Source organism: Babylonia areolata, chromosome 29 (assembly GCF_041734735.1).
Source record: "Babylonia areolata isolate BAREFJ2019XMU chromosome 29, ASM4173473v1, whole genome shotgun sequence".
Classification (NCBI taxonomy): Eukaryota; Metazoa; Mollusca; class Gastropoda; order Neogastropoda; family Buccinidae; genus Babylonia; species Babylonia areolata.
The window spans coordinates 15,080,760-15,097,074 of record NC_134904.1 but is presented as its reverse complement, the minus strand read 5'-3'; the positions used below and the strand labels follow the sequence as shown (position 1 = coordinate 15,097,074).

The window sequence follows — 16,315 nt, the reverse complement described above, 5'->3', positions numbered from 1 at the left end:
TGTGAGGATCGGTGGCGTAGTGGCAACGTGTCTGCTTTGGAAACGAGAATATCTTGAGTGTGCCAGATCCAATCCAAACACTCGCCAAGAATTTTCTCTCCCTCCTCAAGATTTTGAGTGGTGGTCTGGGTGCTAGTCTTTCAGATGAAACGATAAACCAGTCATGTGGGCGGCATGCAATTAGCTCACGAAAAAGAACCCAAGACAACGAAGGGGTTGTCCTTAGCAAAATTCTGTAGAAAAATCCACTTTGACAGAAAAATAAGTACACTTGCAAACAGGAAAAAAAAAAACACGCAGAAAAACAGGTGGCGCTGCACCGTGGCAGCACGGTCTCTCAAGGAAGAGCATCCTGAATTTCACAGAGAAATCTGCTGTGACGCTACAACAGAAAACGTTAGGGCCGACCCATCAGAGAAGCACACTGCCGAGCTGGCTGTTCACCACCACTCAGAAGGTTCAACGCTGACATTTCCAAGAGCAGATTTTGCTCCAGCCCCATCTCCATGGCGGCATGTTGGTGCAGACTCTGGGCTCTTTCTCTGTCTCCCCTCCATTTTCCTCCACACAGCAAAGTCTTTTTGCTATTGTGATGAGAAATCAATCTTCACTGTCGCTTACTAACTTGTTTGATCAACTGCACTCCCCAAAATGGTGGAAGTACTGAAAGCAGTTGATAATACTGCTAGCTATTGGTCAAAACTATAAAGGCAATCAAGAAAATACAGCAGAAATTAGTGTTCAACTGACAGATTATATGAACAGCCGCTGTGAAATTTGCACTGCCGCAACAGTTATTCACAAAAGCAGTCAAAATTATTTTCAGCAACCAATGGGCGCACTTATTATTTTATGGAGCCTGATTACAAACTCTGCGTTGTTTCCACAGCCAAGAAGAATATTTAGTTAAAACAGTTCATGTTATCTTACCAGATGGGTGCAACTGCAAGTGATGGGGACCCACAACTTGATGATGAATTTACTTATCTTTCCAAATTATAAATGGATTTACAACAAAAAAAAAAGAATGACAGCTTCAGTCTCAGTTATCATTCAAGAAGGCGTCACTTTGCTCAGACAAATTCGTTTTAACTACTCCACATCTGCTAGGCAAATGCCTGACAGCAGCATAACCCATCATGCTAGTTAGGCCTTGAGTGCATGCATATATATATCTGTGTACCTATCAGAGTGGATTTCGTCTACAGAATTTTTGCCAGAGGAAAACACTTTTGTTGCCTTGGGTTCTTTTTCAGTGTGCCAAGTGCGCACTGTACATTGAACCTCAGTTTATCGACTCATCCGAAAGACTAGCTGCTCAGTTTGATTTTCCAGTCACACTTGGGAGAAAGAGCAAGACCTGGAAATTGAACCCAAACCCTCGTGGACTTTTGAATCGGCAGATAAGCGTCTTAAAACATTCCACCACCCTCCTCCGCCACCTTCCCCCTGATGTCAGCGTCAAACTGGCATTACTACACAAGTGACACAAACAGCAATGGTTCTCACGTCCCCCCGAAAACGAAGTATGGCTGCCTATATGGCGGGGGTAAAAACGGTCATACACGTAAAAGCCCACTCGTATGCATATGAGTGAACGTGGGAGTTGCAGCCCACGAACGCAGAAGAAGAGGTTCTCACGTCATCCGGGAGTCTGATGGGCAGGAACAGCATCATTCCATCGAAGGCTCTTACAGGGCCGATCACATCAGCATGGTTGTAGAGGAGGCCTTTCTTCATCTTCAAGCCTTCAATGGGAGGCTTGTATTGCACATGGTACTGGTGAATTCTCCACGTTTCTGGGACCCTCAGTCTGTAGAAGTTGCCCTTCAAGATAACTTTTTTTCCGGAAGCGCCTGGCAAAGAAAGCAGTAAAAAAAACAAAAAAAAAACAACCCCGATTAAATAAACACCCCCAAAAAACTATGATATGATGATGATATGTATACTTAAATAGCACCTATCCTTGGTAACAATCCAAACTCTACGCTCTCTATAACATGGTATCATTTGCACAACAGGCTGCCTACCTGGGAAGAGCTGACTAACAGCTGCCACTGGGTGCTCATTATCTATTTCCTGTATCATTCAATCTGTTTTATTCACACACACAACCCCCGAAAGTGGAGTATGGCTGCCTACATGGCAGGGTAAAAAACGGTCATACACGTAAAAGCCCACTCGTGTGCATATGAGTGAACGTGGGGGTTGCAGCCCACGTACGAAGAAGAAGTAGAAGATGTACACACACACACACGAACACAGAGACATGTAACATTTTATGTGTGTGACTGTTTCGCTTATTTGCCCCACCATGTAGGCAGATATACTCCATTTTCGGGGTGCGTGCATGCTGGGTATGTTCTTGTTTTTGTAACCCACCAAACTGTCTCTGTATCCATGTACTGCCAGCAAGACACTTTCAACTACTGATATTGTGTTTCAGTGATCTGAAAATGCGTAACGAGAAAACCCAGAAAATTATTTCACCCATGTAAAACCCAGACACTGCTTCACACAGAAATAAAAAAGTGGTGATGGGAGAAATGGTGGCAGGTGTTTAAGACATCATTTCAATTACTTTACATGCACAGAAGTTGTGTAAAATGCATCATTTGATCAAAGTTATATTTTTTGCTCATCATGAAATAACACTTTCTTTTTAATTTTATCAAACCACGAGTTATATGCCGAAATGTGAGAGTTTTCTCATACGGCAAAGCACATTGAAAGGTTTTCATTTTCATATGTAGTGCAACTTTTTCCTATGTTTATCATTACTCCTTGGCAAGGATACTTCATAACTAAAATACCAAAACTTGCCAAATACTCTTCCCAAAAGCTGACATCGAAACAAAGATAGCAGATGGAGAACCACAACTCAATTTCCTTACACTTTCATCTAGCTTATTCTAGTGAATTCAAACCCTGCGTTTCAATGTTCACATGCAGCAAGCATATTCATTTTACAGACAAGGCGTTCTGTTCAGATTTTTTTTCCTTATGTCACTGTGCACAAAATATTGTAATAATGCTGTCTTTAGACCAGAATTAAACAAAAACACATCTGTAAACCAGGAAAGCACTCAAAATGCATGACTGCTAATCCAAAAACAATCAAAGACTTTAGAAAACTGGAATGCCCAGATGTACACGTCTACACACTTGCATTTTAAAGCAACTCACCTTTTTTGTTCCTTATTCTTACAGGTCTGTAATTGAGGTCCTCATATGGGTTGACTCGTTCTTCTGGTTGCCCATCCCCTACAGCCGCACCTTGCAGCCTTCTTCCAAGATCCTCCACTTGCTGGTCTCCCGGTCTGGTCTGTTTACCCTGGGAAGCGCCCTGACCTGAAGGCTTATCAGCCACTGCCCGAGAAAGAGCCAGCAGGGAACGTATTTCTGGAGGACCTGACTGTGGCTGTGGTGATGGCTGGGGACCTTGACCTTGTGGCGGTGAGAGTGGTGTTGGTGCCGGGGGTCCTTGGGAGGGTTGGGGACCTCCAGCGGCTCCCCCCTGTTGTCAAAAGGTAACCACCACTAACTAGAACTATAGTATGTCACACACACACACACACACACACACAAGAACAAGGCATCAGCAAAGGTTTTTTAAGGTGTTTCTTACATATTAAGCTCTGACAACCGAACATTTGTCTCATTAGAATGGTTTTTGTGATCCTGCATGTGTATAAACCGCAAAGAAAGGGAACTGACTTCTAAATGTATTTCTGGATGTGTCTGCACATAATTTGAAGAAAAACAGTATATTTTCTGTGGGTTTTTGTTGTTGTTGTTGTTGCATCAAGGCTGGACCCCCCAGGGCTGAATGGGTTAAGGCAAAACAGAACCACACCAACAAGTGGAATGCATAAAAGCACTGATAAATGACAACCAGTAAACATACAGCTGAAGTAATAATAATAATAATAATTCATAATTCATAACTTTTCTATGGCGCGATATCCAGTACTGATGCTGCTCAAAGCGCCTTACATCATCGAGCCAGATATAAACATAACATAAAACATTACAACAGCTCAATCCAAATGTGTTCACAGAATGAGTAAAAAAAAAAAAGCATGATCCACCAAACAATAAAAATATCAAGAAAATAATGCTTAGATTAAAAAGAAACACATTCCTTAAAAACACACATTTTTAGACACACACACACATGCGTACAACAAGTGGAATGCTTTTAACACTGATTAATGACAACTGTAAACACACAAGTGAACTTCAGAACTACAATGTATCACATTTTAGATTTTTTGGATGTGAACCAAAGGCACCTTTCTTCTTCTTTTTTTTTTTTTTTTTTTTTTGCACTCCAGAGAGTGGTTCCCTTTGAGCATACCCCTTTAAGAAAATCATTACAACTTCTTCTGTAAGCTTACTTTGTTTCGATAAACCCCGAAATGGCACAAAACTGTGGTCCCCACAGACTGAGGGCTACAAACAAGGGAGGAAGTCTTCATTGCTCAGATATACTTTGTAAATAAAACAGGAAAAGAAGAAAGCCTCCAACAGGACACTTAAAAAAAAAAATTTTTAAGAAAGAAAAAAAAGAAAAAAAGAAAATGAAAAGCAAGGAGTGCATTTCATTTGGTAACCAGCAAGCAGTTTTATTTCTAACTAAATACACACACACACATGCACACGCACACACACAAACACAAAACACACACAAACAGAAACAGTTGTTACAAAATCTCACTTTGATAAATGCCATGGTGCCTTCCCTTTTTCTTTTTCGGAAACGATCGAGCTAAAAAAATCTTGTCTTTAACAACTTTATTCAAGAAGTTAATGAGAAAATGGGAGCACACTTGTGGTGATGTGCATCAGGTGACCAAGAAAAAAAAGATCAGAGAACTACAGTTCACATGTGGAGTGATGGCCTAGAGATAACACGTCCGCCTAGGAAGCGAGAGAATCTGAGCGCGCTGGTTCGAATCACTGCTCAGCCGCCGATATTTTCTCCCCCTCCACTAGACCTTGAGTGGTGGTCTGGACGCTAGTCATTCTGTAGAAAAATCCACTTCGATCGGAAAAACAAATAAAATTTCAAGCAGGAAAAAAATACAAAAAAATGGGTGGCGCTGTAGTGTAGCGACGCGCTCTCCCTGGGGAGAGCAGCCCAAATTTCACACAGAGAAATCTGTTGTGATAAAAAGAAATACAAATACAAATACAAAGTCCTCTCAATCAAAAACCATTAACTGCAGAAACTCAGTTCCTGTCAGTGTCACAGTGATTGGTGTCTGATTATTGTTTCTTCTTTTTCGTTCGAGGGCTGCAACTCCCACGTTCACTTGTATGTACACAAGTGGGCTTTTACCTGCACAACTGTTTTTACCCTGCCATGTAGGCAGCCAAACTTCATTTTTGGGGGCGTGCATGCTGGGTATGATCTTATTTCTATAACCGACCTAACGCTGATATAGATTACAGGATTTTTGACATGTATATTTGATCTGCTTGCAAATACACACGAAGGAGGTTCAAGCACAAGCAGGTCTGCACATATGTGGACCTGGGAGATTGGAAAAATTTCCACCCTCTATACACCAGGTGCCATTACTGAAATTTGAACCCAGGAACTTCAGATTGAAAGTCCAATGCTTTAACCACTCAGCTATTGATTTCATCAAACACCTCGTATGCTTCATCAACTACCCTCCCACCCAGCCACAACCCCCTCTACCCTCCTCCCAGCAACCCAGAGCAAGTTTCAATCTATTCCCATTTTAACCACAACTTTCAGGACGGAGGGTTGCCAATGACCAAAATCAAGAAAACAAATTTGCTCATGTCCTCAAAGCCACACAACACTCCCCCCTAAAAAAAAAAGAAATACAATTAGATGAAGGGAGGAGGAGATTTAAATACCTGAGATACAGGCACAATAGCCAGAACATAACATACCCAGCATGCACACCCCTGAAAACGGAGTATGGCTGCATACATGGTGGGGTAAAAACAGTCACGCATGTAAAAGCCCACTCGTGTACATACGAGTGAATGTGGGAGTTGCAGTCCACGAACGAAGAAGAAATATCTGAGAAAAACCATGCATGAAATAAACCAATGACCAAATAAGGATGAAAGGAATACAGCATCAGTTCACCCTTAAAATGTAACATTAACCCATTCAACCCTGGGAAGTCTACAGCCTCGGCTGGCGTCCATGCTGTACTGATGGAGACAAAAACCCACAGAAAATATAATACCAGTTTTCCTCAACATTGTGTGTGGACACATCTGGACACGCTGCAGAAGTTAGATCCCTTTTCCTTGAGATTTTGTATATATGTAGGAACATGAAAACTGTTTTACTGAGACAAATTCTGACGCTAGAGCAATGCTTGAGAGCAGGGCTCAATGAGTTAAATGGTGGATCTGCATCATGACGTGTTGTCTTCTTTAATTTGAAAAAAGAAGAAGTTAAAAGCCAGTTTTTTTCCTGTTGATGATGTTGGGATGGTTCCTGACACACCTGAGGAACCTGGAACAATAGGGATGGTAATCTAAGTGCTAATTTAATGGTTCCTGACACACCTGAGGAATCTGGAACAACAGGGATGGTAATCTAAGTGCTAATTCAATGGTTCCTGACACACCTGAGGAAGCTGGAACAAACAACAGGGATGGTAATCTAAGCGCTAATTCAATGGTTCCTGACACACCTGAGGAACCTGGAACAACAGGGATGGTAATCTAAGTGCTAATTTAATGGTTCCTGACACACCTGAGGAACCTGGAACAACAGGGATGGTAATCTAAGTGCTAATTTAATGGTTCCTGACACACCTGAGGAACCTGGAACAAACAACAGGGATGGTAATCTAAGCGCTAATTCAGTGGTTCCTGACACACCTGAGGAACCTGGAACAACAGGGATGGTAATCTAAGTGCTAATTTAATGGTTCCTGACACACCTGAGGAACCTGGAACAAACAACAGGGATGGTAATGTAAGCGCTAATTCAATGGTTCCTGACACACCTGAGGAATCTGGAACAAACAACAGGGATGGTAATCTAAGCGCTAATTTGCAGCTCCCAAGTGTTCAGGGTTCGAGGCCCCCTGTTGGCATTGTGTTGTGTCCTTGGGAAAGGCACTTTCCTTCAATTCTTCCACACTGATGGAGCTAGAATCACCCATGCAATCAGTCTCTTACCCTGTCACCTGGTCTTGGAACTCGACCCTCTTGCTGCTCTCTAAAACCCCGTCCCCTTGGTGCCAGTCCTCGGCCTCTTGCCCTGCCTTTTTTCTCTGGTTCCATCTATTTTGATTTTCTGTGCATCAAAAATAATGAGACAAAAATTAAACAAAGCAAAAAAAAAGAAAAAAGAAAAAAAGGAAAACACATTTACCGTAAAGTTTGGTCTATAAGCCGCGACCTTTTTCTCCCAGCTTCAACCTCTGCGGCTTATACAATGATGCGGCTTATCTGAGGATTTTAACGATCCCAGGAGTGTCACGTTCTCTTCTATTCTTAGCTGCCCTTCAACTCACCAAAATCTTGATTTCTTTTAATGAATTCTTGGATGAGCTTCAGGTTAGTCTGCTAACTGTTCATGTTTCAAAAACCAAATCCGCACACATTAAAGCCTTCAGATCAACATTCAGTTCTACTCTGCTCAAGTGCACACTGCAAAAGAACACATGCAACAGTTTCAAGTGAGATAAAGTTGATGTACTAATGGCTTCCAACACATGGGAATAGTTGACAGGTATCAAATCAGCTGAAATAAAATCAAATCTGTGGAAAGTTTACATTTTCTCCTGTTAATGATTATCATGATGGTAAAATATTCATAGAATTTTAATGGTAAGGAGTGTTGTCCTCCAGCAACATTCTGTGGAAGAAATCCACTCTGACAGATAAATATATGCCTGCACTCAAAGGACTGACTAGCATGTTGGGTTATGTTGCTGGTCGTCGTCTTCTTTGTTCGTGGGCTGCAACTCCCACGTTCACTCGTATATACGCGAGTGGGCTTTTACGTGCATGACCGTTTTTTTACCCCGCCATGTAGGCAGCCATACTCCGCTTTCCGGGGTGTGCATGCTGGGTATGTACTTGTTTCCATAACCCACCGAATGCTGACATGGATTATAGGATGTTTAACGTGCATATTTGATCTTTTGCTTGCGTATACACATGAAGGGGATTCAGGCACTAGCAGGTCTGCACATATGTTGACCTGGGAGATCGGAAAAATCTCCACCCTTTACCCACCAGGCGCCGTCACCGAGATTCGAACCCGGGACCCTCAGATTGAAAGTCCAACGCTTTAACCATTCGGCTATTGCGCCCATCATGTTGTTGGTCAGGCGTCTGCCTAGGAAATATGGCGCTGCGAAAATAGATTTGTCTGAACACAAAAACACCTCCTTCAGAAACTAAAATAGGCAAAGGGGGATCAGCAGCACAAAAACTATACAGCATTTGTTTTCATGGTGGTATACTGAAAATACACAAAAACTTTGTTCAAATCAGTCCCAGAATTTTGGATACTATGACTATTATAAGTTTTGGTATAACTAGAAAATAAATGTGTCAAACAATATATTACTCATATACTTCATGCGACAGTTTCAAGGGGCCATGAAAGTGTGTGGACTGGACCCCAATATGCTGCATCACAACTGTTTTATAAAGAAAAAAAAAAGAAAAAAAAATTAAAATAAAGTGGGGAGCACCTGTGGGAAATACAAATAAAACTGCATGCAGGAAAAAAATACAAAAAAATGGGTGGCGCTGTAGTGTAATGATGTGCTCTCCCCAAATTTCACACAGAGAAATCTGTTATGATAAAAAGAAATACAAATACATGCCAGACCTAAGCATTGACAGTGTACACTAGTTTGGTCTTGAGAACCTACCAAAATGAGAAAGGGGGAGAAAAAAAGAAAAAAAGTATACATTTTTCTATAAAACATACAACTCAAATGAAATCAAACCAAACTGAAATAAGTAAACAACTCAAAATAATTATATTAAACATGAAGGATACACAGGTACACACATTATTAAAATGAATTTCATAACTAAACTGGGCTACTGTTCACGAATAACAATTTGTGCACACCCCTACATGTGTGCACACCTCTTGCGTGCACGCACTCTTTTACATGCATGCACACACATGCGCACGTGTGCGTGCACACACACACACAATACACAAATACATCAAGCACTTACACCAACTGGTTGTTGACCGGCTCTGGCTCATTCCCTGGATAGGTCAATGGTCAAGTTCCACATTTTTTTTTTTTTTTTTTTAATGGCATGAGTTGCGTGCTTAAACCTCGCTGACTTTTTTTTAATTCAGTATATATATGTATTTTCTTAAGCTTGGTTTAAATAGGAAGCTTTTGCTTTTCTGCGTCATTCACATTAATTAAAATAATAAACACTAACATATCACCTCCGAGGACTCAGTTCACACCTCAATGTCGTACTTTCCGTTCCATCAGCTGACAAACGAACCTACCTGAAATTCACGCCCTCCACACTGTCCGCGTGCGTTCCGCCAGTCTGCGCTAGCTTCTTCAGCATCCAAGACTGTCGCACAATTTCTGTCACGTGACGCCGAAAACGTCAACGGTGTAGAGCCATGATAATTTTACTGACTCCCCACGAGAATTGTTTCTCCGGGGTAAAAGTTTGGTAGTAAGATTTTACCCATTTGACGAGAAACGTGCACGGGGAGTTGGGTGGGGGTAGGGGCGGGGGGGAGGGGGGGATTCCTTCGAGAAATTTACTCTCAAATGAAATTTTATGAGACGTATACGCTCATAAAGTGTTTCATTGTGTGAGGCCGCGACCGTGCTGGCGGAGCCGGGTGCTGGACTCGGATTTCGGCTGGGAACTTGAAGGGATACTGATGGGGACTAAGGTGGGGTCCTCTCTCCCGGTGTGAGACAAGACTCTGTCTCTGACTCAGTCTCTCTTAGAGGGAAGGAGACGTTATAATAGAGGGGGACGTCACTACAGTCAGAGAGATAAGGACAGATCGCAGATAGATCGCTAAACTCATCACCACAAGTACCGTCGTTTCAGAGACACAATGACCCCCCCTCAGACCCCCAGCCAGGACTCCTCCTTCTTCTTCTTCTCTTCTTCTTTCCGTTACACGACCAACATCGACTTGCCGATGACTCTGTCATGGTTCATGCATGCTGGGTATTTTCGTGTCTCCACATAACCCACCGAACACTGCCGGCATGGGTTACAGGATCTTTAACGTGCATATTTGATCTTCTGCTTGCGTATACACACGAAGGGGGTTCAGGCACTAGCAGGTCTGCACATATGTTGACCTGGGAGACCGGAAAAATCTCCACCCTTTACCGGCCACCACTGAGGCGCCGTTACCGTGATTCGAACCCGGGATGGAAAGTCCAACGCTTAAACCACTCGGCTATTACACTCCCACGGCAGAAAACTACCAGGACCAACGCCGCCTCCGTCAATCACACCGAACACCCTTCAGAGACAGAGACAGAGACACAGAGAGAGAAGCCATTTCAACTCCCTCATTACATCTAGTCATGAACTCACTGGATCCAGGTCGAACGATATGAACCCCTCCTCCCCCATTCCCTCCCCCTTCCCCCCTCCATCCCCCGCCCTCTTCTTCTATCCCACTCCCGACTCAAACTGTCCCTCTCTCTCTCTCTCCTCCAAAGCCGGAAAGCATGAAACGCAGACCAGGCGATATCATGCGCACGAACTACACACCCGATTCTACCTCCTTCCGCCCCCCTCACTGTCATGCCCCTCCCCCCCACCCCGCCCTTCCTCCAGCCCCTCCCATCCCTCCACCCCCCCCCACCCCAACCCCCACCACCCCCTATTATTTATCCCTGTGCCCTGTTCGCTCTCATCATTCCGTCCACTCAGTACATATACAGCTCAGTGCAGAGTGTCCACAAACCGACTTTCACGCTTCTCACGTGCAGTGTGTGTGTGTGTGTGTGTGTGTGTGTGTGTGTGTGTGTGTGTGTGCAAGTTGATGTGCGCATGCATCAACCAGTGAAGGACACTGCATCTGCTGATTGTAATGTGATGTACATGACTGCTTTGTCAGTGTGTGTGTGTGTGTGTGGTTGTGTGTATGTGTGTGTGTGTCAGTGTGTGTGTGTGTGGGGGGGGGGCGGGGGCGGGGGGAAGTGTCAGTGTGTGTGTGTGCGTGTGCATGTGCACGTTTGTCAGTGTGTGTGTACGCGCGTGCGCGTGTCAGTGTGTGCGTGTGTGCGTGTGTGTGTGTGCGCGCGCGCGCGTGTGTGTGTATGTGTGTGTGCGTGTGATGTTATATTATTCACACGAAACCCTGCTATTCTTCCATCCATCCTTTCCCTTTCCTTCCCATTCACTGCTATTCCCCAGCACTGAACTGGGCAGAAGCAACTGGTGGCATGTTCCGGACTTACACCGCTACTGATTTACATATGATTCCGCACAGTTCTTAGAGTACTGGTTTTCTTTACAGTAGTAGGCCTCCTTCGGTCATGGCTGACCATGGATAGAGTGTATCCGACCTAATGTCTAATCGGGCTGTCTACTTGGACCACTGAAGCAGCGTCGCTTGTGACTGTAGATACTGATGCGAGAGAGACAGTCTCTGTCGCAGCGGTCACATGTGTAAGCTGATGCTGGTCTGTTGGCTGCCGTCCCTTTTCTGCGAGCTCGCTTTTCTGCGAGTTCTTAGAGTACTGGTTTTCTTTATATATATATATATATATATAGAGAGAGAGAGAGAGAGAGAGAGAGAGAGACATACGTCACTTCTGGCGGGCCGTTTCAACGTCCGGAAATGTAGCGAAGACCTGTTCAGGACACGAGTCACACAGCAGCGTCAGTCCTTGGATCTGCAGCGTGACTGGCCCAGCCAAAGAAACTGACACTCCCATCTCAAGTGTCTGTGGTTGTCAGAGAATCAACTGATGGCCCAACCCATTGCTTCGTGAAGTTCCTCTTCCTATGGTTTCGAGGTTGACATCATTCGAGCATCCTGACATTAATTTCGAAAGGCGATGGATACTAGATCGTTGAACTTACTTGTTATGTTTTTAGTACTGATATCCTTCAGACTGGGTGGTTTCGCCAGATAAGATGTCCCCCATCTCTGTGGACCTTTCGTGCTGGCGACAGTGAGGGGATGGGAAGAGATTGTGGTTCATTGGCTGACTGGTGAACGCTTTCTTGTTTCTCCCAGATAGGATGTCCATCTCTGTGGAACTTTCGTGCTGGCGACAGTGAGGGGATGGGAAGAGATTGTGGTTCATTGGCTGACTGGTGAACGCTTTCTTGTTTCTCTTTTAGTTCAATCACCATGTGGTTCTGGCACTGAATGGGCGACTGAGGCAGTGAACTGCCCGATGCTGCTGGTGTAACGTTTGCACTGAGGTGAGGAAAGTTCATGTGTTTTCGGTATTTTCCGGTTGGACTCTTAGTCTGTCTGTGTGTCTGTCAGTCAGCCTATTTGTCTCTCTTCTGTCTGTCTCTGTCTGTCTGAAAACACATGAAGCGGGTTTGTTAATACTCTGGTCAGTGCAGTCCCCGTGGGGGTACGGTACACTCCGTCACAGGCAGACAGTGTGCGTCTTTATTCAACGGGCACTTGGGTTGGATCTGTTGGATCTGTCATTTTGTAACTTGCCATTTGGTTGGTTAAACATTCCTCTCTGGCTTGACTGAAACGTTATGAATGACATGCTAGTAAAGAAAGCCCATCAACGTGTATATCTGTTGAGGAAGCTTAGAGCTTTTGATGAGTGTTAGTCCAGAAAAAAACTACAGAACATCTATCGAAAGCATTTTAATCTTTAACGTTGTTTCTTGGTATGGAATTATCAGTATGAAAAACAGAGGACGGCGTGCTCAGGAACTGTGAACATGGCTGGCAAATTTACCGGAACGAAACAACTGTCCTTTGATGATCTGTACCACCAGGCAGCGAGGAGGAAGGCTGCCCAGATCAAGTTACATATGACTGTTCCCATCCTCTGTATCTCAGTTTTGAAATGCTTCCCTTTGATCGGCGATATAAAATGCCGCGGCTTCCAAAGAAAAACATATTAAAAAAAAAATCTTTCGTTCCTACAGCAGTATCTGTTTCAAACGCCTCTTTGTCACAGTGACTGTACTCAACTGTCATACAGTGCGACTTTATTTGATTAACTTGTTACCTACAGAATTAAGTTTTTTATTTGCCTGTGATCTATATTTGGTTTTGTGTGCCTTCATCCAATAGATGAAGTGATTTATTCATTTAGTATTTTATTATATGAATAATTTACTATTCTACATATGAAATGGTCTTAATATGGGACTTATTTGTTCTTAAACGTGCATTGTGGCCCTGGATGTGTGTGTGTGTGTGTGTGTGTGTGTGTGTGTGCGCGCGCGCGCGTGCGCACGTGTGTGTGTGTGTGTGAGTGTGTGCGACTGTGTGAGTGTGCATTAAAAAAAATTTATATGCGACTTATCTGTTCTCAAACTTTCATTGTGGCCCTGTGTGTGTGTGTGTGTGTGTGTGTGTGTGTGTGTGACTGTGTGACTGTGCATTTTTTTTAAAGGTTCCTTGTTATATATGTATTTATAACCAAGTTTAGTTTTATGATTAAGACTTATTAACTAATGTATTTGTATGTCGAGCCATCGTGTATATCATTGTGAACAAGTGTACTGTGATGTTGATGGTGCAACGCCCCTCCGTCCCTCACTCCCCAACCATCTCCAGCCATGCCCGTGTGAGTGTTTTAATTTAAATCACAGAATGAATGTCTTCACTTTTAAAGTAATGGTTTATTTTCTTTATGACGAGCCTAAAGGCGAATTTCTGTACAGTCTGTATCAGACAATAAAGTGATTGATTGATTGATTGATTGATTGAACGAGTTCATCAGAGGTTTGTGAGCTAACAGTCATGTGCTCTTGTTTCCAGATGCTGGCTTGTGGTGTAGCTCGTGTTGACCAGTGCACACGCTCAGACGCCTCGAAATCATGGAACCTGAAACTGGCCTGAGGACCAGCTGGTCAGTGTGGTGGAGGGGGCTGGTCTGAAGTCGTGAGGTCTCTTCCTTTTCACACCTCCCCACCCCCCCGCCCCCTCTGATCACATTCTTCACCGGCTGTCTCGCCGGTCGGGTCATCTTCACAGGTCACACGAGGTCTTGGACACGTTACCCCGAAACTGTATGTTCATGCTGACTGTAAAATTAACAAGCACATGGTTCCGGTTCCTGAGTCTTTCGCTAACGATTGCCAAGGAGCAGCAATGGGTATTTTGTGCTGAGACAACAACAGGCTGGACACTGTTTCCAGGAGAAATCATCGCCATTACGTAGACCAGAAATAATGACTGATACTGAATTAAAGAACGATCCCGAGCGGCGAATTTCTGAACCTGTGTATAAAACTATTAAGTCGTGAGTCTGTGGATAGGCCATCTCCACTCCAGAACGGTCAATTTCTGTACATGTGTATAAACAATAAACAAGTCTTGAGCCTGTGGCTAGGCCATCTCCACTCCAGAACGGTCAATTTCTGTACATGTGTATAAACAATAAACAAGTCTTGAGCCTGTGGCTAGGCCATCTCCACTCCAGAACGGTCAATTTCTGTACATGTGTATAAACAATAAAGTCTTGAGCCTGTGGCTAGGCCGCCATCGTCGTTGTGTGGGACTGGGAAAGTGTCACCATGGACCTGGTCAAACTCCGAGATGTCATCACTGACAGTGTGACCTTACCCAGCTCTACAACGGCGCAGACCAGCGGCAACTCTTCCTTGGCCCTGCTGCAGAACAGCAGCCAGGGGGTGGACCTGGAGGCTATCAACCTGTCCATCACCATTTCTCTGACGCCCACCATTGTGTACATTGCCACGCTGATGGCGGTGGGCCTGACGGGTAACACCCTGGCCTTTCTCATTTACTACCGAAGGTTCAAACCCAGCGCCACCCGCACTTACATTCTGGCCATCAGCGTGTGTGACCTGCTGACCAACGCCCTGTTCCTACCAAACGAGATCCTCGGCATTCGCTACACCTTCACGTTCGATCGCCCGTGGCTGTGTAAGACCGTGAGGGGGTTCAACAGCTTCGTCAACGCCACCTCGGCCTTCGTCTTGGTGGCAGTGGCCAGGGACCGCTACGAGAAGATCTGCCGGCCTCACGACAAGCCCAAGTCCCTGAGGAGGATCCGGCTCAACGTGGCCCTCTGTGCTGTCACCTCACTGGCTCTCTCCGTCTTCTACGGCGTCCTGACCGGTTCCCGCACCGTGCCCGTGGGTGTGGGCAATGCTACGGGGGTCATGTGCTCCATCAGTGATCACTTCCGGGGCACTCGGCTCCCGTTGGTCTACAGCGTGCTCATGGCCTTGGCCTTCTCTCTCGGCATGGCCATCATGGCGGTGTCGTACCTCTGCATCGCTCTCAAGCTGAGGAGACACAGGGACAGGCAGAAGTGGAAGCAGCCAGGGCCAGCTCCTGTCGCTGCCGCCAAAGACTCGGAACATCTCCGCCAGGTGCTCAGTCCCGCCGTGCCGGAGAAGGACCCAGCGAACTCTGAAGGCAAGAAGTCATCACCCAGCGCTGAGCTGACCCCGTTGCAGACTGCTGCTCACTCGGACACAGCCGGCGGCCCAAAGCTGGACAGCCAAGTGACCTGGCCTTCCTCTCAGAACCTGGCTGGTGGAGGTGGTGGTGGTGGTGGTGGTGACAGACACGTCTCACCAAGGAGTCGCCAGCCTGACGAAGACACCGGCACCACGGGGAAGACCGCAGCGGGCACACCGCCTGGCCTTCCGGGTAGGACAGTGGTCGGGGTGGTCAGTACCATCCCGTCCAGCACCACCCGTATGATGTTCGTGCTGACCGCCACCTGTTTCTCACCTACCTCCCCCACACGGTCATCAACGCCACAGGAGTCATGTCCAACATCTTCAGCCAGGGGCTGTCCGACGCTGCGCTCAATGCCTACAACATCGGTGTGCGGTCCTACTTCGTCAACTGTGCCGTCAACTCTCTGATCTACGGTCTGTGCAGTGCGCGCTTCAGACAGGAGTGCCGGCTGATGTTCTGTCGAAAGTAACGCTGGCTGGCTCACAGGGGGGTGGGGGGGGGGTGAGGGGGGGGGGGGGGGGGGTTGGATGTTCTCTCTCTCTCTCTCTCTGTTGTTGGTGTTGTTCTGAGGGGTGGTGGGGGGACTTGTGGATGTTCTGTGTGTGTGTGTGTCTCCTTGGTGGGCTCACCTCTTACTCGCTGCCCCATCCTTTACCCCCTCCAAGCTTC

The 16,315-nt window shown here is 45.4% G+C and overlaps 2 protein-coding genes across 3 annotated transcripts in view; one reads left to right on the top strand and one right to left on the bottom strand.

Annotated features, from left to right (window-relative positions):
* The window catches only part of LOC143302353 (piwi-like protein 1), a 53,298-nt gene extending 43,732 nt beyond the window's left edge, over window positions 1-9,566 (bottom strand). The window contains exons 1-4 of one of the 2 annotated variants that reach the window (XM_076616994.1): window positions 9,509-9,566; window positions 7,186-7,303; window positions 3,187-3,517; window positions 1,642-1,856 (exon numbers count right to left, since the gene is read on the bottom strand). In XM_076616994.1, coding sequence (XP_076473109.1) covers window positions 1,642-1,856; window positions 3,187-3,517; window positions 7,186-7,290 — 651 coding nt within the window. In that variant the 5' untranslated portion in view covers window positions 7,291-7,303; window positions 9,509-9,566. Of the gene's footprint in view, window positions 1-1,641; window positions 1,857-3,186; window positions 3,518-7,185; window positions 7,304-9,442; window positions 9,464-9,508 lie in introns of those variants that run through there. The other variant, XM_076616995.1, reaches the window with a different exon arrangement.
* Window positions 9,567-11,911: 2,345 nt separating this feature from the next.
* On the top strand, window positions 11,912-16,100 carry LOC143274766 (uncharacterized). The gene is made up of 2 exons (XM_076578689.1): window positions 11,912-12,426; window positions 13,967-16,100. The coding sequence occupies exon 2, from the start codon at window positions 14,725-14,727 to the stop codon at window positions 16,051-16,053; it is 1,329 nt and encodes a 442-aa protein (XP_076434804.1). The 5' UTR covers window positions 11,912-12,426; window positions 13,967-14,724; the 3' UTR covers window positions 16,054-16,100.
* The last annotated feature ends 215 nt before the right edge of the window (window positions 16,101-16,315 follow it).

What these genes read in the sequence shown, in the direction of transcription:
- LOC143274766 (XM_076578689.1), top strand. Translation starts at nt 14,725, where the DNA reads ATGGACCTGGTCAAACTCCGAGATGTCATCACTGACAGTGTGACCTTA.